General features: G+C 34.6%; 1 protein-coding gene across 1 annotated transcript in view; it reads right to left on the bottom strand.

The window, feature by feature from the left end:
• Window positions 1–1479: 1479 nt before the first annotated feature.
• LOC128546611 (uncharacterized) overlaps window positions 1480–26721 on the bottom strand; it is a 44223-nt gene continuing 18981 nt past the window's right edge. Inside the window, exon 7 of the mRNA XM_053517570.1 lies at window positions 1480–5602. Coding sequence (XP_053373545.1) covers window positions 5486–5602 — 117 coding nt within the window. The 3' untranslated portion in view covers window positions 1480–5485. The remainder of the gene's footprint in view (window positions 5603–26721) is intronic.

A 26721-nucleotide genomic window follows, 5' to 3' on the forward strand; every position in this document is an offset into this window, starting at 1 on the left:
CATGTACCTTTAAACTTTATTGAAAGCCATCTTGTAGTAAACCACAATCAAGATCAGATGCTTTTAGTTGATAAGATCTAACTGTGCCGGGATATTAAAACCTCAATATGTCAATTACGTATTATTAAATGTATTGTATATATTTCAAACAATCAATACGTAGTTTATGTCATGCCATGTTGGATATTTCAGTATAATCGTGGTTTGGATTTCTTTTAACCCAAGTGGAATTAATGTTTATTTTTTCTTAAATTTTAATGCAATAGACTGGTTTAATGGCATAATAAAACAGGCCACAAACAAACTGATTTTTGAGTTGTATGTTACAATGTTACTGTCGGCGTAAATATATGTGCAATATTAAGATTATTAAAACAATGTGTACATATTTGCCGCGCCATGATAAAACAAACATAGTGCATTTGCGACCGGCATGGATCCAGACCAGACCAACCTGCGCATCCGCGTAGTCTGGTCAGGATTTATGTTGTTCGCTTTCAAAGCCTGTTGCAATTAGAAAAACAGCGAACATGAATCCTGACCTATCTGCGTGGTCTAGATTCATGCTGGTCGCAAATAAACTATGTTGGTTTTTCATGATTCGGCTCATATGTACATATTTCAAAACTAAATTACAAAGGGGCGTTTTGAAATATTTTGACCATTGGAATGGGTAAGGAGGGGTGGAGGAAGGAGATGGGTTCTGGGAAATTACTTTGAGTCAAGATGTTTTCACTCTCCATGAAAGTCAGAATTTTCTTTTTTTGAGTACTCTAAGGTCTGGATATTTTTCAGAGTAAACAAAATAATACGCTCGATAAGGAATACGTTCTGATTTGAGTAATATGCTTTAATAAGTACGCATGAAATAGATAATATTCAGTAACGGATCCTGCTTTTATAAATGATAGTATTAGTGTCTTTTGTTTCTTTGGACGGTTTTAGCAATATATATAAGAGCCATGACGCTTTTATAACGACTTCATTCTGCACCACTCAATCAGTAGAGCATCTTAACTGTATAACGAGCTCTTGGTTCGAGTCTGGTTTCACATTTTTTCTCAACCCCTGTGACATTTGGCGCAAAACATGTAACAGGATAGTATATCAAAATAAGGACTTGATTATTAAAAAGGGAACATTTGTGTAGGCAGCCGTGTAACTCAGTCGCCAAGTAAGCGACTGCACAGGACCGGATGTAGGTATGTATTGAAGACGCTTTTGGTTAATCTTTTGTTCGTCTAGCAAACGAGGACCATTTGTTAAAGAAATGTTTTGAACACCATTAAAGAAAACTCAAACACGTTGTCTCACTGGATATCATCGCTTTCTACAGTTTTGCAATATTCTATATTTGCAGTGTGTTGGTATTTATGTGTGCATTTTGGAGCAAAGATACGAAACGTATGCATATTTTGGAACGAATATGTACATATAGATTTTATTTTTAATTCTATCACTACAAATTCTTGAATAAAATTGACACATATTCACATTTGAAAAAAGAAAAACAGATTTAGACTATGTTAATTTCACATAATTATACACAAATTACAAATGAATATGTTTACTAATAAAAACAAATTAAAGAAACATATTAAAATATGCATGCAACACTAAGCGCAACTGAAGGCATAGAAAGGCTATTTCTTTCTTTAAACCATTTCCAAATTAACTAAAAATTTAAACAAGAAGGTCACATGACCCTATATTGCTCACCTGTTAAACTTGTTATTGGAATCATCAGCATAATCACTCTGACCTAGTTTCATGAAGATAGGATCATAAATGTGGCCTCTACAGTGTTAACAAGGTTTTCCTTAGATATGAATGTTGCCTAGGTTTTGACCCACATGACCCAGTTTCAAACTTGGCATAGGAATCATCAAGATAAACATTTTGTACAAGTTTGTATCAAACCAAAACATAGATAAAACGTCTATTTGGCTGAAAGAGCCAATTTGAAAGCACCAAACCCATCGGTCTTATAATTCACGCAAATTAAGATGATACAAGCGTGTAAAACTAAATAATTTTAAGATTTAATGGGAAAAGGCATGATATATCAAATCAAAATTCAATTAATGGTAGATAATCAGATTTTGGCCATGTAACGGATTTGTTCGAAACTTTAGCATCTGATCATTTACACTCATTTATGTTCACTTAACACTTAATACAAATTAGATTTTCACTGGAGGTATTTTTAAAATTTCATTTTCCTATCCTGGTTGCCCAACCAAGATAGAGTTATTTTATCATAAGTATAAATTTGATAAACATACTTTGCCTAAGGAAATGTATAAATATTAGACATATTGTAATATATTTGTAAAATATTTGCATTAAAAAATATGTATTTAGATGGAATTCATTAGAAACGCAAGTTTGAAAAATTATTATTACCTCCCTTTGCCTATCTTGGTTGCGCAACCAAGATAGATTGGAAATAAATGAATTCAGAAGCTACACACAGCTTTAAAACTTGCATTTTGGTTCAGATTGTTCAATAGTTGATATGTCTATCAAATGCAAATGTAAAACTAGACATTGTATCGAAATAAAAAGAAATACCCAGCTTTTTATATACTTTCATATTAAAGGGGAGTAATTACAAAATTTTATAAAAATGATAAAATATACATTTCAAATAGGAATCTAACTCTATGTAATCGGTCTTTTTGTTCCTTAAATAATTCTCTACCAGAATATACAAAAAGTAAAAAATGTCATTAAATGTTGATTAAATGTGATTGACCACCTTTAACAGTTATTCTTATGACGAAATGGCCAAATTCACTGCTAAATCATCTTGTTGGTATACTTCACCACGACCACAAATTAAGAATGAATGATCTAACTTAAGGTTCTCTGTAAAGTTAAATCCTCACCTTTGTTGATGTTCTTTTATCGCGACGCGCACTACCTCGGACGTTGCGACAGAGTAGTTTACCGTATACCGCATAGAGGTAGCTCTGTAGTTTACCAGGCGTGCTTGGGCAGACAATATGTTACACATTTTAGTCATGACATAAATGGATGAAACCGTATTGCTGTAAACCATTACCAGACATAATGTTTTACTCTCGTTACCAAACGTCACAAAGAATCATTTTCTTGAACAGTTGATCAAGACTTAAATACTGTAAAAGAAATAAACTAATTAAGACAATGAGCGGTCACATAAAAGTGTCTTGTCCAGATGCAAAAGAAATCGTATATTGTCATTTACACAATTTAACTGCTGCCAGTTTCATTACAAATCAAGATGTCATGTTTTGTTTTGACCATATCTTGATTATGCTCCCAAGAAATCAGTCCACAGTTTGATTTATATGTGGAATAAAATTAAATCAAACCTTTATGTACATGTAATTTGATATTAGTGGCAATAGATTAAAACTCTGTCCAACCACTCAAAATATTTTGTAACAAAATAAGGTAAGAATCAATATATAAATTTAGTGTTTGCCCGGCATATATGTTGTAATTTTAAATAAAGAAGTACATAGTTCTTAATTCATGATTTTTCAGACAGTGCAACAAAAAATGAAATTAAATTGTAAACAAAAGTATAATAATCAAATATCCAAATATAGAGATAAACATGACGATAAATATTTATACATGGGTTGTGTATAACCTAAGTGATATATTAATCAACTGTGAATTTATAAAGTTCATCTTGAATACAAAAAAATACTGTAAAGCTGCAATTTCTTAGAGAGGTTGTGATTTTTTTTCTTCTACGAAGTCGCTTCAGCTAGGCTTTCATTATTTCAACAATTGTCTTTTGTGTCAGAATTTATACAGCAGTACTGTAGCAGCTTCAGCTGAGATATTGCATTTGATTCTCGTGAATTTTGCCAAGCCGTTTACTGTTTTGTAGCAAAGATGATAAAACTCTTATGTGCACTATTTACAGAAATTGAAAAAGCAAACAGTATGATTATCAGTGAAAATAGTACGGCCACATGCACAATACAAGATTTTCAGAAAAATACGAAATTTGTTTTCTGTCTGTACGTATTAAGTTGTGAAATACAAGCCACAGCTTATAAAGAATTGACGTATATATATATAATAAAAAATGTATTTAATGAGTATTGGCGGCTGTGTTCCTTGAATGTAGTTTTTCCTGTTGGACTTTGGCCTTGCTTTTTATTTATCGCTGAGCATTTGCCTAATAAGATAAGATCTCTGATAATTAGCGTTCTAGTCAGGCTTGTATGAATCTAATCAAATATAATGATTTATTTAAGAAATAATGTATAGCAGAACCATGAACCAACACGAAGAGGTTATATGCTTGCGGAGTGAATTATTCATTTATCTAACAAATACGAATGTCTTAACAAAGTTTTGACTTTACCATGTACTAAAGCTTGTTGTAATACTATATTGATGTAAATATCATAACAATACATTATGTACATACACAGTGTTCAATACCAAAGAAAACATTCACACATTTCAAAAAGGGAAAAAGTTGAAAAAATATATGATCTGTATGATCTAGAAAGCAAAACGTGTTATATACATTATCGGTAGTTTGTGATAATTTAGATGTGAATCAAACTGAACACATTTTACTTCTGATCATATTAATTTTGAAATGTTTGGACCATGGTGTAGATAAAACGTTGTTTTTTTTCCATAACGAACTATTTCTTGAGAACTTTTGGGCAGAACTAGTCTAAGAGTTATGCTTGTTCTTTAAAATTATTTAAGTAATTTCTAACATAAGTTACTCAAATAAATATTTGTGATTGAACATATTTATATTTTTTAAAAATATTTCTTACATATGCAGTCCTTTGAAATCAATCGAACATGAAATGCAATAGTTCAATATGCTCAAAACGTTATAGTTTGACATAAATAACACGAAGTGGAAATAAAAACCACACATGTAAAAAAATATGTTTACGTTCATAATTGTATGAAAGCATAAAAGCTGACGACACATTAAAGAAATGGACGTGTAATTACTATCGGCAAATTACGTATTCTGCATATGCGAGTTCGGCATGCTCCGGCTTTTTACGGAAAGCCATGTGTGCGTGGAACTGGAACTACGTACGAACAATGCCGTTTTTTTTTGCCTAACGAGATTACGTAATCTTACGAAAATTGACGAGTGTCATTATGGGCCCATTTCCTTTATTTTTATTGGAATTTCGAACTTCATGACATTTCAAGACATATGTCTGAGCCATAATCTTGAATCAGATGCCATATTTAATTCTACAGTTGTATGGCCATTTGTACAACCAAATGTCTGTGATGTATATATATGCTCTAGTCATTATTTGCTACCGCAATTATTGTTTAACCGTTTTTTATAATTACATTTATCCTCATGTGTTTTGAAAACACAATCTGTTTTTGGTACAACATTACCACAATGGTTTGTTTTAACACTACTGTATGTATAAGATGTATGATTTCTTCCTGATTCTGACATCAGCATTTCCTCCGTTGTTTATTTCTTCCAAAAAACAAAAATAAATACAAGGAGAAATACCATGTAGACCAATGCGGAACAGATGAAAGCAATAGCGTTAGCGTGTTTACGACAAAACTTGTGAACTCTCTCAGACTGAAAAAAGAAAAACAAAAAATAAAATGTCAATTTGTGTAATACTGATTTACCATCCCTTTGTTCAATATAAGCATGTGGAATTCTAAGGTTTATGTCAATATACATGTACGTCAGTCATGAACATATTTATATAATACGAATTGTATTAAGGAACATTTTAAGATATCAAAGACAAATCGTAATAGATGTAGATAAATCACATCCTGATTGTCTCTGAGTTAAAACCTGGGTCATACAATCACCACCCTTTTCCCCTATCCATTTGTCACTGCTTCAGGTATGTTTAATTTCGTTTCCATTCTTACAATCATTGATAAGATAATAAAAAAAAAGATTTGATATCTGAAAGAAATGTGTATGGATTGTGAAAAATGAAACACAAAAATAACTGATATCGATAAAATGAAGAGAGTCGCTCACCTAAAAACACACCATAACTGTGTGTGTGTTTGACCTAGTGACCCAGTTTTTGTAACCACATGACACAGTTTCAGACTCTTCCGGGTTGTTAAGGAGATAAGCATTCTGATCAAGTTTCAGGAAGATTGGAGCCAAAACGTGGCCTCTAGAGTGTAGATTCTTTTTCAATTTGGACTAGTGACCTAGTTTTTCACCCAACCTGACCCAGTTTTTGAACCGTTTGAGATTTTATAGAGAGAAATATTCTAACCAATTTTATATTAAGACTGGACCAAAAAAGTGGCCTATTGTGTGTAAACAAGCATTGCATTTTATTTAAACTGACCTAGTGACATAGTTTTTGAGACCACATTACCCAGATTAAAACTCGTCCAAGATTTTATAAAACATTCTGACAACGTTTCGTGAAGATTGGAACAAAAATGTGGCCTCTAGATTGTAAACAATCTTTTCCTTGCATTTGACTTAATGACCTAGTTTTTGACCCCACGTGACCCACATTTTAAACCATCCAAAAATTTATGATAGCAATATTCTGACTAAGATGTATGAAGATTAAATCAAAAGTGTATCCCGTGTGTAAACAAGCTTATTCTTTGATTAGACCTGGTGACCTTGCTTTTGACCCAACGAGACCAAAATAAAAAATCATTTGAAATTACATAGAGACAAACATTCTGACCTAGTTTCATGCACATCAAGTGAAAAATACAGCCCCTGCTGCATACACAAGGTTTTTCTTTGATTTGACCAGATGACCTAGCTTTTGATCCCAGATGACCAATATTCGAATTTGACCTAGAGTTCATAAAGAAAATGGAGACATTGTTTAGAGGAAAGTGTGGACGGACGGACGACGGACGGAAGTACGGACGGACGCAATCACAATAGCTAAGCACAAGCACTTTGTGCTCAGGTGAGCTAAACAGCAATCCGTAAAAAAAATGTTACTCTTATTTTGCTCGCTTGGAGTTCAGCATTAAGAGGATAGGACTGGTCAGTCCGAGTCTGTATACTGTGGCTGGGTTGGGTATCATGTCACGTGTCTATGGCGTAATATTGTAAGACAGCGCTATAAAGTTGAGCATTTTGCTCACTGCTACAGGTAGACCCACCGTTTTTATGACTGAAACAAACGTTGAAAAAGATGTTAAACATGAACACACACTCAATCCACAGCACGTGTAGATAATGCATTTACATACGTTGATGGACGTAGACCTCTTTAATGAATATTTTATATTATTATCGTATTTACATTAAGTTTTAAAATAAACCCATCTACTTTTCCATCCTCTCTCTCTCACCACAAACAAACCAGAAAGAGAAGGGAAATGGGGGAATATATGAGCTAATATGGCCTCACAATTGATAGGGACAGAAGGTAAAGTTGACGAATGCGCATCCAAATTGTAAATTATCAGTATAGATTTACACTTGCTTGAAATAGCTTACGACGAACAAGTTTATTAGTTTTCTTGTATATTTTGCAATTATTTTACGAACATTGAACACTGCTTTGGGAGTGTCAGAATGAATCAGTTTTATTTAAAAAACACACATAAAAATTCTTCGAACCATTACTTCTATATAGGTTGTCACTGTCTGTTGAACTGTCACTGTCTGTTACTGCACTTTAAGATATAAATTATTCCAGTCTAGAGTGTGGTTTTGTCTCGTTAGTAAGTAAGACTCTTTCACTGGCTTAAGGTGCGGATGGATACATCTGGCTCGATGGTAGTTATTTAGACGGTAACGAGGCTCTCTCTTGAGTTACCGCAAAACAGTTACGTCACCCAAGAGTCAGATATTTCCATCCACACCTTCAACATGTGGTATATTCTTTTTCTTGCATGCAATATTTTCAATTAACAGAAAAAATAAAGTCAAACGAATGCCTTTCTTTTAAGCACTATTTAATATAGTAACATTTGACTTTACGCATTCATTATTATTATTATTATTATTATTATTATACCAGATTTTTATAGCGCCCTTTTCTTGATCAATTTCACGTTTAAAGGCGCTTTACATAGTTCAAATGCAGCCAAACAGGGCGCAAAATTCATCCTCTACTAGTACAGACACAGAGCGATCTGACCAGAGGGACAGAGTGAGACAAAGCCCCCACGACAGAGAGACCAGAAGTCAGATACAGGCTTTTCCGGCTAACTTAGCCTAGCTCGTTGCGAATAGACAGCCTGGTTCTTTAACGTGCCCAGTGTATAGCACGCAAGGATTGCCAGGGTTCCTGACCAGTACACCTCTAGTTGGGTGGGAAACACTGAAAAGCGTTTCTGAAAATTCCCGAGAAGCTGCCGGGGATCGAACCCCCGACCTATCCGTCCACCTCATTCATAAACTTCAACACATTAATCATCTTACACCCTTGGATGTTCGACAAGGTTTGTTTTCTAGCACTGGCAAAAACACGGACATACCCTGCCTAGCATACAAGAAAATGCAAAACACATGCTTGCTATTATGGTTAAAACTGTACAAGTATAATCTGATTGAAGCGTTGGTACCTCAGACTGTAATTATACAAGCACAAATTATTAAACAATGCATTGGAATCCGTCTCGGATCTTAAGGAAATGTATTTAACAAATGCGGTTTTGTTCTGTGCACATTATTCTTGTGAAAAAGGTACATTTTACAGACAATTATCACAGTTTTCCCATAGTCAGCTCAGCAATGATATGTGTTCCATGATGCCACAAGATTATTGTAATTGAAAAGTAATAATAAAATCTGCCTAAGCATGTTGCACAGATAAGAAGAACGGGTAGAGATATTTTATTGAAAATAGAAGTAGTTAAAACTCCGCGTCAATTTAAAATATTCGAAGACGAGAAACAAAAGCTAATTAAATTTTAATTACAAGGTACTATGTATTAAAAAACAAGAGTATTGCGCGGCCGAATCCACTGCAACAGCCAGCCATTCCGAAAATGCTAGTTACTAATTTTAATAAATATAATATTTTGTATACAACTGTATGCAAAAGTCAATGCGAATATCTGACAACCCATTTAATACAAATTCGTCTAAAAGTCTGTGACGAACTAGGGTAAAGGAAATATAAAAGTAAGAAAGATAAGCAAACATACAGGAAGACAATTGCAATGTATATGTAGACTAATTTATTTCCGCTTTTCATTGAAGAATAACAGTACTAATAAAATTAAGATAAAATAAAACATGATATAAAATATGCCCACTTTAATTTATTAAAATTCAGTTACTATACAAATCATTTTAGGCACCCATATATGGACACACTAATGCTTTGAGACTCATACCCCTTTACATCATTTTCCTCTTTCTGCAATCTAAATGAAAACCTCCTTTGTTACAATACTAAATAGTTCTGAAAATTCCACACACAAATCAGGTTTTATAGACTGCAAAACATTTCAATAAAACATCTTGATAGATCTCGTGATCAATCTGATTTCTGTGTTTGAAAAAAAAACAAGATTAAAATAGACACCAATCCCTAAGCTAATTGCGTAATTGCCTTACACCAATTACCATAATCTTATTATTTACTAATATAATTTTAAATTTGTAGATAACATTATAATTTCCATGATAATACGTTTATACCTTATATTTGCATATTTTGTGTTTTATTTATCGCGCGGCATTAAATACAATAGGGTTATTGTAATAGAAGTTCGATCTTGGATGCTTTATTAAGCTCGCGTGCGTGGATTTGCAAAAATCGGATTAGAACTGAATGAATCTTTATGAGCGATATCTTTTAACTATCAGTTTATGCATATAAAATGAAACAAGGCGGACAACCTGCCTGTTCATATTTACTTTTGAAATACAAGCTGTAGTTTTAACAGAATTTATATACTTGGGTATATAATAAATGTATATATATATCAGATTTAATGTTTGTTGTTAAGGTATTTTTGCTCTGGCATTACAGCGTCTCTTGATACTATTAATATCGCCAGGCGGAAATTATTTGTGTTTACTTTGCCTAGTAATGACGTTACGTATTAGCTTTTGTGAGCATTAATCATTGTACAATGGCCGCCAATTTTAATTTGCCACGCTATCTTAAAATTCTCTCACAAGAGTAAAGTAGTTCTATACTTATGCATGCAATACTTTTCAATTTGATTTGATGCCACTAACAAAGCAGTAGTCAACATTAAAATCTTAATCTCTCATTCTATTTTCAAATAGAAATACGGTCGTTTCCCATGGGAAATTCATTGGCAACAAAATGTGGTATTTTCCTATGGGAAATTTCCGATTGGAAATATATATATATATATGAAAAGCCATTTTCTTTTAACATTTTTTCTGCACCAGGCGCATCATAATATGACTTTTCATATTATGGCCATGGGAAGACATTTAAATTAATTGCATGGGAAGTATTTCCCATAGGATTTTTTTCCGACGAGAATAAATTTCAGTGTAAATATTTAATATAAAAATAAGTCATATGTAAGAAACTAAACATTCTTGACTAAATACCTTTTCACGTAATTATGATAAAACAATTCTGCAATTCTGAAGCATATTTCGCGTACAGGTTATCGGTGGGTATAGTACGATCGACCCGAACTATATATGAATATTCCGGATGTGTATCAAATGCCAAAATATTACACTTCAGAGTGGCTATTTTATAACTTGTGTCCATGTGTTTTTCTTTTATTTAATGATAACATCAGGACCCTCATACAATGATACAGAAAGTTATTAAAACGAAAGCTTTACATCATCCACTAAAATTAATATGCCAAAATCATCAATTTTGCACTTTTCTGGACAGCCTGCAATGATCCCGTGGCAAGAACAATGTCCAACTTTTATGCATTTTTTCAGTGTAATAGCCCCGATATAAATGAAATGTCGGCATAGCCATCTCGGTTTTTCTCACAATAGCAAAATTGTACAAGAGTATCAATCAACAAGCATGGAACCCTTCTATGATTATACTTTCCCGCGCCAAGATGACTCAAAGATTCAAACAAAACTAGCAGCAGTTAGTTTTACAACTGATATCTGAATTTTACATGTATCATTATCTCTCACTGTAATTTACAGACATCCAAAATAAAAAAGTTTTAAGTATTACAACTATTGACAGGGGCCAAATTTCGAAGTGTACCCAGTTACCTTACTAGGGTTATTATTTCTTGAAAGTGCATAAAATACTGATATAACAACTTTGAAAAAAAGATGTTTCTTTCTATTTAAGGCAGCAAAAATGTTTATGACAAACGGAATATAGCATATCAATGTTTTGTGCTATAGCAAACAGAATTCTGCCAGGGCTGATCTGAAACGCCATACTCAATAGTGCGATGATAAAAACGCAAAATCACGAACTGAGAATTTCAAAACGAAAACGCGACAACACGATGATGATAACACGATACAACGAAAACGAAAATGCAATAATGCGTTAGTACGGTGAAAATAACGCGATATACTATCGCGTTCTTACAATCGCGATATCACGTTTTCGTTATTACAGTATCGTGATTTCGTAATATCATTATCGTACTATCATGTATCATAATTATACTGTCGCGTTCGAGCATATCACCCAAGTTTCATGGTTATCCTTCCAAGGATTTATGAAATAAAGAGCAGACATGAAATCTAAAGGTTCAAACCTGTGAACTTCACTGATGACCTTGATCCTGAGAGCCAGTAGGCAGCGCTCAATTCTACACTTTGTCTTGCGAAGGGGAGCAATCACGTTTATTGATGGAGCAGACATAAAATCCAAGGTTCGATCTCTTGACCTTGACTGTTGACCTTGAGCTGGTAAAATTAAGATGCTTCCTATAAAACGACATTGTGCAGTTTTCGTACTTTTTCGAGCTCAAAATGTATTCAGTGACTAACCATGCTATTATAATACTAACTACAAGATAATCAAATCTGAACCATTTTTATAATATTAAAAACACCACAAGATTTTCATATAATGCTAGTATTTATGCTTCGACAGTTAACTAATTATCATACAACCTTTTAATTTTCACAAAAACAGATCACATTTTTGTACAGCCTGCCAGTTTGGACCTTTAAAGGTACTATATTTTGGACGCATATATGCATTTTATATGACAGATTTATCACTCTCTCTCTCTCTCTTTTCAAAGTTTAGGTTTTATTTATCATTTCGAATATTTAGTCATTTATTTTACCCGGAGCGATTTAAAAATATGTGTCGATCTTCATCAATATCCACTATCAAACCGTACGATGATGATAACGCGACAGTACAATGGTGTTAACGCGACAGTACTATAATGATAACGCGACAATACAGTGGTGATAACGCGATTGTTCGGTGGCAAGAACGCGAAAGTACGATTATGACATCACAAAATCACGATGCCTCGATCATAAAAACGCGATATCACGATAATATAATGGTAAAAACGCAACAGTACGATAGTGAAAACACGACAGTATAACGCATTATCATTATCGCAGTTTCGTGATTTCCCGTTTTTATCATCGTACATTCAAAGGCGACGGCCCTCACGGAATTCCGTAATATCAGGCAATCAAACATTCATCGATGCCATATCTGGTACTCCTACCGTGCTGGTAGAAATCTCATTTGCTAATGATAGGAACCGGAATACCTAATTTTCCAGGTAAATTTTCTAAAATTTATTTATTGTTTAAACACGGACCTTCTGCTGCTCAGAAAATTTAATCAGAGACTAGCAAATTAATCTTTTAACTCATACTCAGACCTTATATTAGTGTGCATTATATATCATATCGGATTTGATGTTGCTTTTTGAGCATAACTAACCTGTTTATTTTTCATGGACACTGACGCCAACATTAAATCGCCCAAATTGCATGTAAGCATTTATTGATTGTACAATATACTAAAGGTTAAGGTTAGGTTTAACATAGGTTTAATAAAGTATATCCATAGCGTTTGTACGCTCAGTGCCGAAGATTTAATGTAAACCTGGACCATGCTTCAGTTAGGAGGTCACGATTATCACAAAACAAAAATACATATTGATAGACACCAATCCCTAACCTAATTGGTAAGTTGCCTGACACCAGTTACCATAATCTTATTAGGGAATCGATCCTATCGATTTTCGTCGCTTCGAAAATCGGGATCGAATCCCACTACAGTGACATACGAGGTAATCCAAACAACACATACTATCCAAATAAAAATATATGGAGTTCCGGTTTAGACCATGGGCGTGCGACGACCCCGATGAAATTCGGGATATCACGGTCTTCGTTAATGTTAATAAGCGTCCGTCAGATCAGTAGGCCAAACGCAATATCCGCACAATAAGATGTCTGCGACACGAAAGAATATTCAAAGTAAGCTGTTAATTTTGTTGCGTCACAAGCTAATCAGCCGGTAACATGACTACACTGATATAATTTGTGATACAGACATGCTTTATTCATTACTGAATAGCATTTTAAACTGCGACATTTTGAACATTTTTATCTTTACATTGATTTACAGTGAGCAGGTCTAGGAAAGTGGAATATTTACAGATTATCTGTACATTTACAGATAATCTATAAATTTACAGATTTTTCAATCTGTAAATTTTCAGATTGTGTGTATGAAAACGGATGAAATTACATTTATTCTCAAAACCGCAGCTTGGAATTAATTGGTTTATTTACAGCATGCATATATTAAGGTCATTTTTTGGTTTCAGCCATTTTTGTTGACTTTGCGTTTTTGGCATTTTAAGAAAAATCAAAGTCAACAGAAATGACTGAAAGTTACAATTGACCTTTATTTATACATACCATAAGTAAATAAATTAATTTCAAGCTGCGATTTTGTGTCGAAATATAATTTTAGCAGTTTTCAAACTCTTGATCTGTAAATTTATAGATCATTTGTAAATTTACAGATAATCTGTAAATATTCCACTTTCCTAGACCTGGTGAGAGTAGATACAGTTACACTGGCGCCGACATTTTGAAACTTTGAGAAAACAAAAACTTTCTCCAACAAGTTCTTCAGGTCGGGGAATGAGAGACTAGATTCACCTTTGTGTCGCTTTTCAGTTCTAATTTTAATCCCTTTCCGGTACTTTAATTTCTTGGGCACTTAGCCGTATAATGGCTATATTAACTTTTTAAAATTAAGAAATCTGTGATTTTACTTACAGGCATGACTGATTAATGGAATTATTTTAATTTTATATAGAATATGGACGGCACTCCAGTACTGCATGTGCATGGTTGGACCTGTTGACATTTTTAGAAACGTGAGTAACTAACTTTCCAATGTAAACAAACACCCCACCCATAAAAAGCATAGACATTCCTTAGTTTTAACATTTTTATTTATTCATAAGTTTGAAATGGGCCTTTTAGATTACTATTTCTTAAGGCTCACTGCATACACAATAATTAAGTTGAGCAAAATTAGCATGTCTCCTAAATAAAAAATCCTAGGGAAAACCCTGCCTAATGATTCTGCCCATAAGCTGTGCTCAGCCTAAATATAGGGAATCGGATCGGCTTATAGAAAAAAATATACAGATTTTAAAACGTTTTTCATGTTCTCGGAATTTTGCATATACTGCATTATTTTTCATGACTAGACACAAATTTGACCTTGTTAATCAGCTTTTCTGTAAGAAATCATTTCAATCAGTAATTTTGCACATCTGATTTAAAAATAGGTCAGTTAGTCCCGGGCATATACATGCTTTTACCCGTACCGTGAATGCACAGTGTTCGAAATTAGAGGTAGTTCAATAGCTAATGACTACAGAATTTCAGCTCGTGCTACTGATTTGCCGCAGATACAACCTCGACCAGGCTACCATTTATTTCCTAATGTGATTGAAAAAGCATGCTAGTAAAATGCATAAATCTTGTTAATTTAGTATGATTTCCATTTAATATAAAACTTTTTTTCTAGAATGCATCGCACACTGTACAGGTTGAGGAACACTTATTGATTAATTAAAATAGTACGAGCATGCTTGATAAGTTGGTCAGAATTATGAAGGAATTGAATTCAAACTGTTCTATAAATGCAAGAGTTTAAGAGATAGTCAGAACCATAATCATGCAGAAGATGTAATTACTTTCACAAATCACAGGGCTGAAATTTTGCGCTAGCTAAATGCAAGTCGGTTTCATGTTTTTCAATTTGTTATTTCACTTTAGAACAAATTAAACAATTAACAACATATACTATTCTATCTGACAATACAAATAGAAGATTATTCAGTTATATATATCTATAGTTCTGAACTAAACGTTGTAACAATGACAGACAGTAATAGAAATAAAGGACATGTATTTTGTTTTTGTTCTAGTAAGCTGTTTTTCTATATGATGAATAATGGAAAATGATGATAAATGAGATGAAATGATGAGGGAGTGTCGTGAAAAAGGAGAGAGAGAGAGAGAGAGAGGGCGGGGGGGGGGGGGGGGGGGGTGGAGGGGTTGGGAGGTGTCTCTATTTGTAATATAATGTAAAAAAACAAAGAGTAATCAGAGTAGAGTATTTGTTTTGCTCACTGTATTTGGTACTGTTTATGCAACATCAAGAAATTATTTCCATTTCGCATTAAACGTGTCCGTTTTATTCTTTATGCTTGCAATTGTATATTCTATGTTTATTCTGTATTGAAGATATACTCTGAAGAATTCAAAGCTTGGTGGAGATTTGCTGTATTTGCTTTTAACAATAAAATATTTTGCTAAACTTAGAATAAAATTAATATATTTTTGTTTGCGTTTCCCAATGTTTCCATAGAAACCTAGTGAAATAGTTTTAAAGTTAAAAGGGATATCTGCGATACTTTTTCTTGAAAGACATGTCTTAATATCACTCCATAAGGTTTGTATTGTTTGGCATTCCCAAAACATATGTATAAATGTTTCTGGTGCCATTGAACAAAATTCACATATATTTGACGAAGATATTTTACATTTGTATAGGAATACATTAGTTGGTGCTATTCTCATTAAGTATTTATATTGAAATGTTCTAAATCTGGTATCAATTGTACTGACAATGGGGTTAGTATAAATACTTTTCCAATTTAAATTGTCGTTTAAAAAAAGTGTTTCCAATTTTTTACTTCGGGTATTAGTAATTTATTTCGCCCTCACTTGTAATTGGTAGAAAAGTTCATTTACTTGAGTATCCTGTTTTATTTTTGAAACCAAATATTCTTGCTGTACTATTGTATTTATGTCTTCATGTTTTAATCTCAGTTTCCAGTTGGCTTTTACTCCCCCTATTATTTTATGATATAACATAAAATCACATTCTGATATATCGTAAAGATTTTTAGCGAAATCGAAGGAATAGAACTTTTTAAATCTGTAGTCGTAAATGTCTTTTGAAAATAATATCCGTTTGTCAAACCATTTTCTGTAAAAGAAAACATTTCCTCTTTTATCTTTCAAGTGGTGATTATACCACAGTAGTTGATGTGAAATGATCTCATTATTTGTATGATAATTTATCGAGCACCAAGCATTCAATATTTCTTTAAGAAATTTATATTTTATGTTCATATTTTGTATATCCGTCGAATGGCAATTAAATTTGAAAAAGAATGTACCTCCTAAATTTTGAAGTTCATGTTTATATAGTATTTTTCATTGTGTATTATTTTCTTGGAGTAGTCTTTTAACCCAGCCAGCTTTTAAGGAAATTATAAAGGAATCTAAATCTATCATTTTGAGACCTCCATTTTCATAATCTTGTATAGTTATATTTCTCGCTATTTTTTTCTGGTTTAGCGTCCCACAGGAAGTTAAACATGCTTCTTTTTAAATCTAAAGTTGTTTCGTGTGTGGGATTGCTTAAAACTGTTAATGGATAAATTAGTTTAGGAAACGCAAACGTTTTTAGTACTGTTATTTTTCCAATTAATGATAAGTTCCATTAACTCCAAGAAAGTAGTGTATGCTTAAACTCTGCTATTTTTGGTTCTAAATTCAATTTATGTGCCTGGTTTAAATCATTCGAAAATACCATACCTAATGTTGCTGCTTGTTCTGATGTCTGTCAAGTTTTGGGTTAACTATAATGGTGACAATATCTGAAGTATCTTCCAAGCAGTATACACGATGAAGGTTTCCTAGATATACTTGACTTGCTGTACCCCTAGACTTGCTTCACGTCTTAGACTTGCTTCGCTTCTTAGACGTGCTTCACTTCCTGGACTTGCTTCACGTCTAAGATTTGCTTCGCTTCTAAGACTTGCTTCGCTTCTTAGAATTGCTCCTCTAATTAAAATTGCTCCTCTCACAAGACTTGCTGCGCAACCTGGACTTGCTGCACTTGGAAGACTTACTCCTCCGAATTAGACTTGCTCCTGTTACTGGACTTGCTGCGCAACCTGGACTTGCTGCACTTGGAAGACTTATTCTTCCAAATTGGACTTGCTCCTTTTAATGGACTTCTGGCGCAACCTGGACTTGCTGCACTTGGAAGACTTACTCTTCCGAATTGGACTTACACCTTTTACTGGACTTGCTGCGCAACCTGGACTTGCTGCACTTGGAAGACTTACTCTTCCGAATTGGACTTGCTGCGCAACCTGGACTTGCTGCGCTTTGGAGACGTACTCCTCTAACTGAAACTCTTAAGTTTCGTTAGTGACAATACTGGAGGTTTCTTTCTGAACTTTATTTTTTTTCTCTCTTTTTTTATTTCTATTCCATTTCAAGTATAAATACAAAACGCGCGAGCCGGATAGAGAGACGCCATTGTGACGTCACGCGAACCAAAATAGCATACACAAAATGGCGGCAAATTGTGTTTGTTTTATACAAATAAATTGATATTTTTGACAACAGCCCCCTTCTAAAGAAATATTCCATATTTCAAAATCATGGCAACAATATCTGATTTATTCTGTCTGCATATCCTCTGTTGATATTGTAATGTGGGGACTGTCTTCATCATCTTCATCTTGTCTGCTCAGATAATCTGCAAAGATGTTGTCTGATCCTTTTATTGCCTCAATCCGGAATTTATATGACTGCAAAAATAATGCCCATCTCACTAATCTTCCAATATCTGGTGTGGATTTCTGGATATATGCTAAAGAATTGTGGTCTCTTTGTATGACGAATTCCTTCCCATAAAGATACTTCTGGATTTTTTTTTATTCCGAATACTATGGCAAGGCACTCTCTTTCTCCAACTGAGTAGTTCTTCTCACGATCGAGCAGCTTCTTGCTGGCAAAGGCAACTGGAAATAAACCCTCTTCATACTGCTGCAGTAACGCTGCTCCGATCCCGGTACTTGAACCATCACACTTTAAAATGAATTGTTTAGAAAACTCTGGTAGTCGAAGAATAGGCGATCTGGTGAGTTGATCCTTCAAGGTATTAAAAGCACTATCTTGACTTGCTTCCCATTTGACATAATTCGGCTGTCCCTTTTTCGTCAAGTCTGTTAGAGGTGCTGCTATTTCGGCAAATGAAGGTATGAATTTTCTGTAATAGCCCGCTAATCCTAAAAACTTGTCCTTTGGTTTTTGGAACTGCTGCTTGCCTTATGCGATTAAGTTTCTCCTCTTCCATCTGAACTATTCCATTTCCAACCATATGTCCTGAAAATCCAATATTGCCAAACCCGATAAAACATTTTGATGGTTTAACTGTAAGACATGCTTCTTTAAGTCTTTGGAGGAGGTCTCGTAGCAAAACAAGATGATCATTCCAAGTTGGAGTATGTCCTATCATATCGTAGATATAATTATCAACGTTGTTACATCCTGCTAGCAGCTTCCTCATCATACGATTGAAGGTCGCCCCAAAGTTGACCATTCCAAATGGCATTTTCTTAAACTGGTAACTCCCTCTGTCTGTAGAAAATGCTGTCATTCTTCGGCAACTTTCAGCAACTTGAATCTGCCAGTAACCTTTACATAAGTCGATCTTTGTAAAAAAACTCATCATCTTTCAGTCTTGCCAGAATATCATCCACACTAGCCATAGGTTCGGTATCAAACTTGGTCACAGAATTAAGGCGTCGAAAGTCAATGCAGAATCTATTGCTTCCGTCTTTCTTCTTTACAATTACGATAGGTGCATTGTACTCGAATACAGATTGTTCTATAACATCAGCTTCCAGCATCTTCTTAATTTCATCTTCCACATCTTGACGCTTAGCGTATGGTATTGGGTACTGCTTCACTCGGATAGGTTTCTGGTCAATCAGTTCGACGTGGTGCTGTATGAGAGGAGTTGTTCCTGGTTGTTCGGAGAACACCTCACTAAATTCTTGAAAAAGATCTAAGACTTGCTTTCTCTGTTCCTGAGTAAGTCTTACACAGATCTTGACATCACAAAATGTTTCACCACTTGTGTATCCTGGAAACTCTAGAAGACTTTCATCATCTACCGCTCCACCTTGAATATGGTTGTCATCTTCTATAATTGCCACACTTCAATCTGCAATCGTGTCTTTGCGTTCTTCATACTTCTTTAGCAAATTGATGTGATATGTTCTCGTTCTATCACCAACATTTATTCTATAGTCAACTCCGTTGATAGCCTCAACAACTTCATATGGTCCTTTCCATTGTAGCATCATCTTATTCTTATCTGTCGGAAGCAGGAGTAGTACTTTGTCGCCAAGTTTTAATACTCGTTTGCGAGCTTTCTTATCGTAATGATGTTTGTATGTCTTCTGAGCTCTATTTAGACTTTCTCTTGCTATCTTGCACGTTTCTTCCAACCGCTGCTTTAAATCAAATACATATTGATATGTGTTCTGTGTCTCAGGATTTTCTTTCGCTGTCCATATTTCTTTCAACACTTGCATTGGTCCCCGCACTGTTCTTTCATATAAAAGTTCAAAGGGGTGAGCATCCTGTACTTGATTGTGGTACTTCTCTATAGGAAAATAATACTGCCGAAAGGTATCTATCCCAATCTTTGGGTCTTTCTTGGCACATCTTCTTTAACATGCTCTTCAGGACTCCATTCATACGCTCACAAAATCCATTGCACTTCGGGTTGTATGGTGTGGTGAAGAGTTGCTTCACTGATATAAGACGACTTACTTCTTTCATCAGGTCAGATGTAAATTGGCTGCTTCTGTCACTTAAAACTTCACTTGGGAGACCTACTCTCGAAAAGATGTCAAGAAGTGCTTCTGCTACTCTTTCTGTGTCAATTCGTGGTAATGCTACCGCTTCTAGATATCGCGTGGCATAATCAACCACTGTTAATATATATCTGTTTCCACTGTCTGACACTGTTGCAATAGGTCCTATTAAATCTATGGCTATTCTGTGGAAGGGTTCTTCAATCACTGGCATGTCTCCTAAAGGAACCTTCTTAACTCGGCCTTTCGGAATGGTCTTTTGGCATTTGTCACAAGATCGGCAAAATCGTCCAACTTCACTTGAAATCCCAGGCCAATAAAAACTTAACGTGATCCTGTCCTCAGTTTTCTTTGCTGAAAGATGTCCTCCAACGATCGATTCGTGAGCAAGTTCCATCACTCTTTTGCGTTTGCTCGCTGGTACGACAATCTGTTTGGTCTCGTAGTCATATGCCCCTTTCGTCTGAAGATAAACTCTATACAGCACTCCATTTCTTATTGCAAATTTGTATTTTGCACCATCCTTGGTTTCGAGCATGTCTTCTGTCTTTGTTAAATCCCACAGCTTTTGCAATGCTTTATCTTCCTTCTGTGATGCCTTCAATGTCTCCACATTAACTTCTGTTTCACAGGAGGGTTTCGGCACGTTCAGTGCTTTCGTTGGTAGCTCTGCTTTTCTACTCTGTGATCTTGTCATAACCGCAGCTACTGATGTATCAGCAATCTTCCTTTTCCATTCAGGATCAGGTCTATCAAGTACACCAGGAACATTCCCAATGACTAAGTCACAGATCAACGATTTTGGTACCATTGCCTCAATTTCTCCAGTGTAATACGGAGTATCAACCCATATCTTCGCCATAGGTACCACTTTGGCGTCCCCATCTATTGTGATCATCACTATTTCTTTGCCTAGAAATTGCTCTTCTTTGACTAAGTCTCTTCTTAGAGCAGCGGATTCGCATCCAGTGTCCCTTAACACTTTCACTTCTTCTGTTCCTACGAATCCTCTCTGTACCTCCAAGTTCCTCTCCCCTTTTAAGCTGTCAATGGTACAAACTCCTGCAAGTATTGGGACTGACTCCCCACTTGCCAACTTCAATTTTCCGTCTTCAGTATTGTTTTTCAATGGACTGTTTTTTACTTCCGTTTGAACACACACTGCTGCTAACTTCTGGTCATTCTTTGCTGGAGCTGATCTCATCTGCTTACAATATCTGGCTAAGTGTCCTGCTTTATTACAGATAAAGCAACTCTTTGGAGTGTTACTCCTGCTGTTTTGTCTACAGTCACGCGCTAAATGACCTGCTTTATTACATATAAAGCAGGTTTTCCGCAACCCATTCTTCTTTTCTGTCTTTCGACTGGACTGCTCATGACTGGTGGAGTTGTGCTTCCTTTGTGGCGCAACACTCTTCGACAATATTGAAGGTGTCCCCTTATGTGCTTCGATGTACTGCTCTGCATGACGTGTTATCTCGTCTATCGACTTTGGTGTTCTCTCTTTCAGAAACACCGCTAATTCGGCCGAACAACCTTCAATAAACTGCTCTCTTATCATTAAATCACATAAGGATTCATACGTCTTTTCTATTCCAGCCAGTTCAGTCCAACGACTGAAGTATCTCTTTATTCTTGACATAAATTGGAAGACCGACTCGCCTTGGTCTGGTTTACTTTGTCGAAATTTAGATCTGAATCCCCCTTCAGTCAACTGATGCCTCCTTAGCATCGCTTTCTTGAGAGAATCGTAATTACAGGCCTCTTCTTGTGGCATGCTTGTGTACACCTCCAGTCCCATTCCTGTTAAAAGTGAGCTAAGACTTATGGCCCAGCTCTCCTCTTCCCAATTTTGAATTTGAGCATATCTCTCAAACCTTTCCAGATATGCGTCAATGCTATCGTGCTCTTCATCAAACTTCGGAATCTTAGGTCTGTACGCCTTACAAGTATCAGTACTGTCTACTCTGTTGACCCTCAAACGCTCAATCTCTAAGTCTCTCTCCTTCATTTGCAGTTCAAAGTTCGTCTCCATCTGTCTCCTTTCTTCATCACGTCGTTGAGCTCTCTCTTCCCTTGCTATACATTCCTCTTCCTTATCTTTGATGAAAAGGATCAAGTCTCCACCGGACAATCCAAGTCTCTCGCCAAGTCTCAACCATTCATCGTAATACATCATGCTTGTTATGATAGCTGCAATATTATTATAGTTAATCCCGGACGAGCCCCCAATTTGTCAAGTTTTGGGTTAACTATAATGGTGACAATATCTGAGGTATCTTCCAAGCAGTATACACGATGAAGGTTTCCTAGATATACTTGACTTGCTGTACCCCTAGACTTGCTTCACGTCTTAGACTTGCTTCGCTTCTTAGACGTGCTTCACTTCCTGGACTTGCTTCACGTCTTAGATTTGCTTCGCTTCTTAGACTTGCTTCGCTTCTTAGACTTGCTCCTCTAATTTAAATTGCTCTAGGTCTCTAGACTTGCTGCGCAACCTGGACTTGCTGCACTTGGAAGACTTACTCCTCCGAATTAGACTTGCTCCTGTTACTGGACTTGCTGCGCAACCTGGACTTGCTGCACTTGGAAGACTTACTCTTCCAAATTGGACTTGCTGCGCAACCTGGACTTGCTGCGCTTTGGAGACGTACTCCTCTAACTGAAACTCTTAAGTTTCGTTCCAAATTGGACTTGCTCCTTTTACTGGACTTGCTGCGCAACCTGGACTTGCTGCACTTGGAAGACTTATTCTTCCAAATTGGATTTGCTCCTTTTAATGGACTTGCTGCGCAACCTGGACTTGCTGCACTTGGAAGACTTACTCTTCCAAACTGGACTTGCTCCTTTTACTGGACTTCTGGCGCAACCTGGACTTGCTGCACTTGGAAGACTTACTCTTCCGAATTGGACTTACACCTTTTACTGGACTTGCTGCGCAACCTGGACTTGCTGCACTTGGAAGACTTACTCTTCCGAATTGGACTTGCTGCGCAACCTGGACTTGCTGCGCTTTGGAGACGTACTCCTCTAACTGAAACTCTTAAGTTTCGTTAGTGACAATACTGGAGGTTTCTTTCTAAACCTTATTTTTTTTCTCTCTTTTTTTATTTCTATTCCATTTCAAGTATAAATACAAAACGCGCGAGCCGGATAGAGAGAGGCCATTGTGACGTCACGCGAACAAAAATAGCATACACAAAATGGCGGCAAATTGTGTTTGTTTTATACAAATAAATTGATATTTTTGACAATGTCCATGTGAACTTTTTGTTGCTACAGAATATAACATTTGAGTGAACCAATTCTTAAAGCTACACATTTGGATACGTTCAGTCTTAGACCAGATACGTTTCCAAAATTATCTAGTGTATTTATTAGGGTTTCAAAGGATTTTCTACTACCATCTAAAAGGAAGCTTGCATCGTCAGCGGAGACGATTTGTTTTGTCTCGGTATTTGACATTTTTATACCTCTAATATCTGTATTATTCCTGACAGCTGTAGAAAGGATTTCAATAATATTATGAATAGATAAGGGGATAAAGGACAGCCTTGACGAACTCCCTTTTTAATAGGAAAGAACTCTGACTTATGTCCATTATTTGTAATGCAACTCTTAGCATCCGTATAGAAAAGTTTCACCCAATTTAAAATTGAGTGGCCAAAATCAAAATGTTTTAAACATTTAAAAATAAATGAATGGTCTAGGCTGTCAAAAGCTTTATGAAAGTCTGGGAAGAAAATTATACCTTCTTCGTCAAATTCATTTACTTGTTCTATGACGTCGAATAGAATTCGTACATTTTCGCCGATATAGCGTCCTTTTATAAATCCCGTTTGGTTATTACTTATTATTTTAAATAAAACTTTTTTATTCTGTTGGCAATAACCTTAGTTGCGATTTTATAATCAACATTTAATAGTGAGATAGGTCTCCAGTTATTGATGTCTACTGTAGGTTTTCCTTTTTTGGGTAATAGTGTTATAATGCTTTGTTTTTGTAACTCTGTTAAATCACCATGTTCAAAAGAATAATTGATAGAGTTCACGTTGTACGTTTTTATATCATTCCAAAATATTTTGTAGAATTCTGTGGTTAGGCCATCTGATCTTGGACTCTTCATATTTTTCATATCTTTTAATGCTAGCGTGCACTCATTTTCATTTATAAGACCTTCACAAGATTGTTTCTGTTCAAAATCCAATTTGACATTGTTCGATTGGAAAAAGTCATTATTTTTAAGTATTAATTTGTCCTCCGTATATAAAGTTTCATAGAATTTTTTTATGTATTCAATTATTTCAGTTTTCTTAGTAATTTCATTTCCATTCTCTTCTAATCTATTTATTATCTTTGTTTCAGAGCGTTTTTTCTCTGGATTTGCAAAATATTTAGTATTTTTTTTCTGATCCTTCTATCCATTCAGCCTTTGCTCTAATTAAAATTCCTTTCAACTTTTCATCTAATAGTTCGTTCAAAATGTTTTTATTTTTATTTAGTTCAACTGCCAGTCTTTCATCTAAGGGATTAAGGTTAATTTCATATTCAAGTTTTTTAATTGTGTTTTCTAATCTTTTTTGTTCTTCATTTTTTCTCTTGTTTTTAATGGAATATTTGATTGAAACATCCCGTAAGTGCCCATAGAGTGTTTGGATTTGCTTCTGAATTCAAGTTGGCTATTTCAGTTACTGCATTTCTAATTTCTTGTTGATACTCAGGGTGTAAAATAATGCTATTGTTTAGTTTAAAATAACCTGGACCTTTTTCTTGTTTATTCTGCATTAGTTTAAAATGCACAATAGAGTGGTCTGATTGGTAGTTGGTTGAAATATTACATTTTGAAACTAAATTTAATATATTTTCTGAGACGAGAAAATAGTCCAGTCTGCAGTATATAGGTGGTTTGTGATTTGAGTGCCATGTAAAACCTTTTTATTGCGGTTATTTATGCGCCATATATCGAACAAATCGTTGTTTAACATTATATTGTTTACTATTTTAGAGCAATTATTATTTGTATCATGTCTACCATTCATTTTATCCAGATTATAATCTAAAACTACGTTAAAATCTCCGCCTATTATTAATGTTTCGCTGTTATTTTCTATTATCACTTCTTCTAGTTTTTTAAAGAAACTGACATCATCATTGTTCGGGCCATATATACGTTAATCAAAACATATATATTCCCCATTATGTCTATTTTTAACATTTGCAGTCTGCCGATAATAATTTCCTTATATGCTATAAGTTTATATTGGAGACTTTCGTTTATGAAAATCCCAACCCTCTTACTATTACTACTGTTTCCACTTATAAACAAATCATGTTTCCATTGCCTTTTCCAATTCTCAGAATCAGTTTGTATACAGTGAATTTCTTGTAGAAAAGTTATCGAAAATTGTTGTTGTTTCAGGAACTCAAATACTTTTATTCTTTTATCTTTTGATGCAATTCCTTTTACATTATAGGTAGAAAAGCTTATGTTAGTCATTGGATATCATGGTTCGTTTAAGACATATATTAGTAACTTTGCGTACTGGAAGGTGTATAGCATTGCAGAGCATTCACTGTATGATATTTTACAAAGAGGCACACACCAAAAGCGAGCAAGAGAGGATAGTGTCGGATGATTTTTGATCAAGTGTTGTAGGTGCGGACTGGCCATCTTAAGATTAATTATTCATTAATTAGTTCTGAAACAAACAAAAATGTATTGAACACAATATATAGTAAATACTGCAACTGTCTAGACACAACTGATGTCTTGCATTGTATACATATACATATCTTAAGCATAGTTATTCATTAATTAGTTCTAACACAAAAATATTTGTATTGCACAAAATACATAGTAGGTACTGCAACTGTCTAGACACAATTAATGTCTTGCATTGTATACATATACATATCTTTAGTATAATTATTCATTAATTAGTTCGTGTTTTTAAGGGTGTTGTTTAAAAGAAAACACCTTAGTTTATTATTAACTGGTGCTTAACATAAATTTATATATAAGTTTTACTTTGCTTATAGCTGCGATAGTCTCATATTAAAAAAATCAAAATTATTTCTAAATTAATTTGGATTTGCTTCTGGAGGATCCCGCTATCTATAGTACTTCGTATATTTTGTAAAATTATACATTTCATTTCTGCTACATTTTTGAAACTTTTGTTCGATTTATATTGAACAGACGCATATGTTACGAACTAAAAAAAATAACACAGCCTAATTTTCTTGTCTTGTCTAAAAACGAAAGGAAAGACAATATTATTTTATGCGACATAAACAATATTTTCTGTTTATGGACAATAGAAGTGACTTCTTGCTGTTTCAATTTGTTTTGTCCGAAAACGAAACACAAGACAAATATGAGCAGTTTTGTTAACAGAAATACATGTACAAGATAAAATGTATTCTAAATGTATCCGCTATTTCTAAAAGATTCAGGTCGGTCTATGTTTTAATCGATGAATAGATGACTTCTATTTAATAAATGTGATAATGAAGAAAAATAGTTATGCCTATATATTTTCTAACTCGAACACATAAAAATGGTCATTTACTGTAAGTTACGTCTAG

Source organism: Mercenaria mercenaria, chromosome 11 (assembly GCF_021730395.1).
Source record: "Mercenaria mercenaria strain notata chromosome 11, MADL_Memer_1, whole genome shotgun sequence".
NCBI classification, from domain to species: domain Eukaryota; kingdom Metazoa; phylum Mollusca; class Bivalvia; order Venerida; family Veneridae; genus Mercenaria; species Mercenaria mercenaria.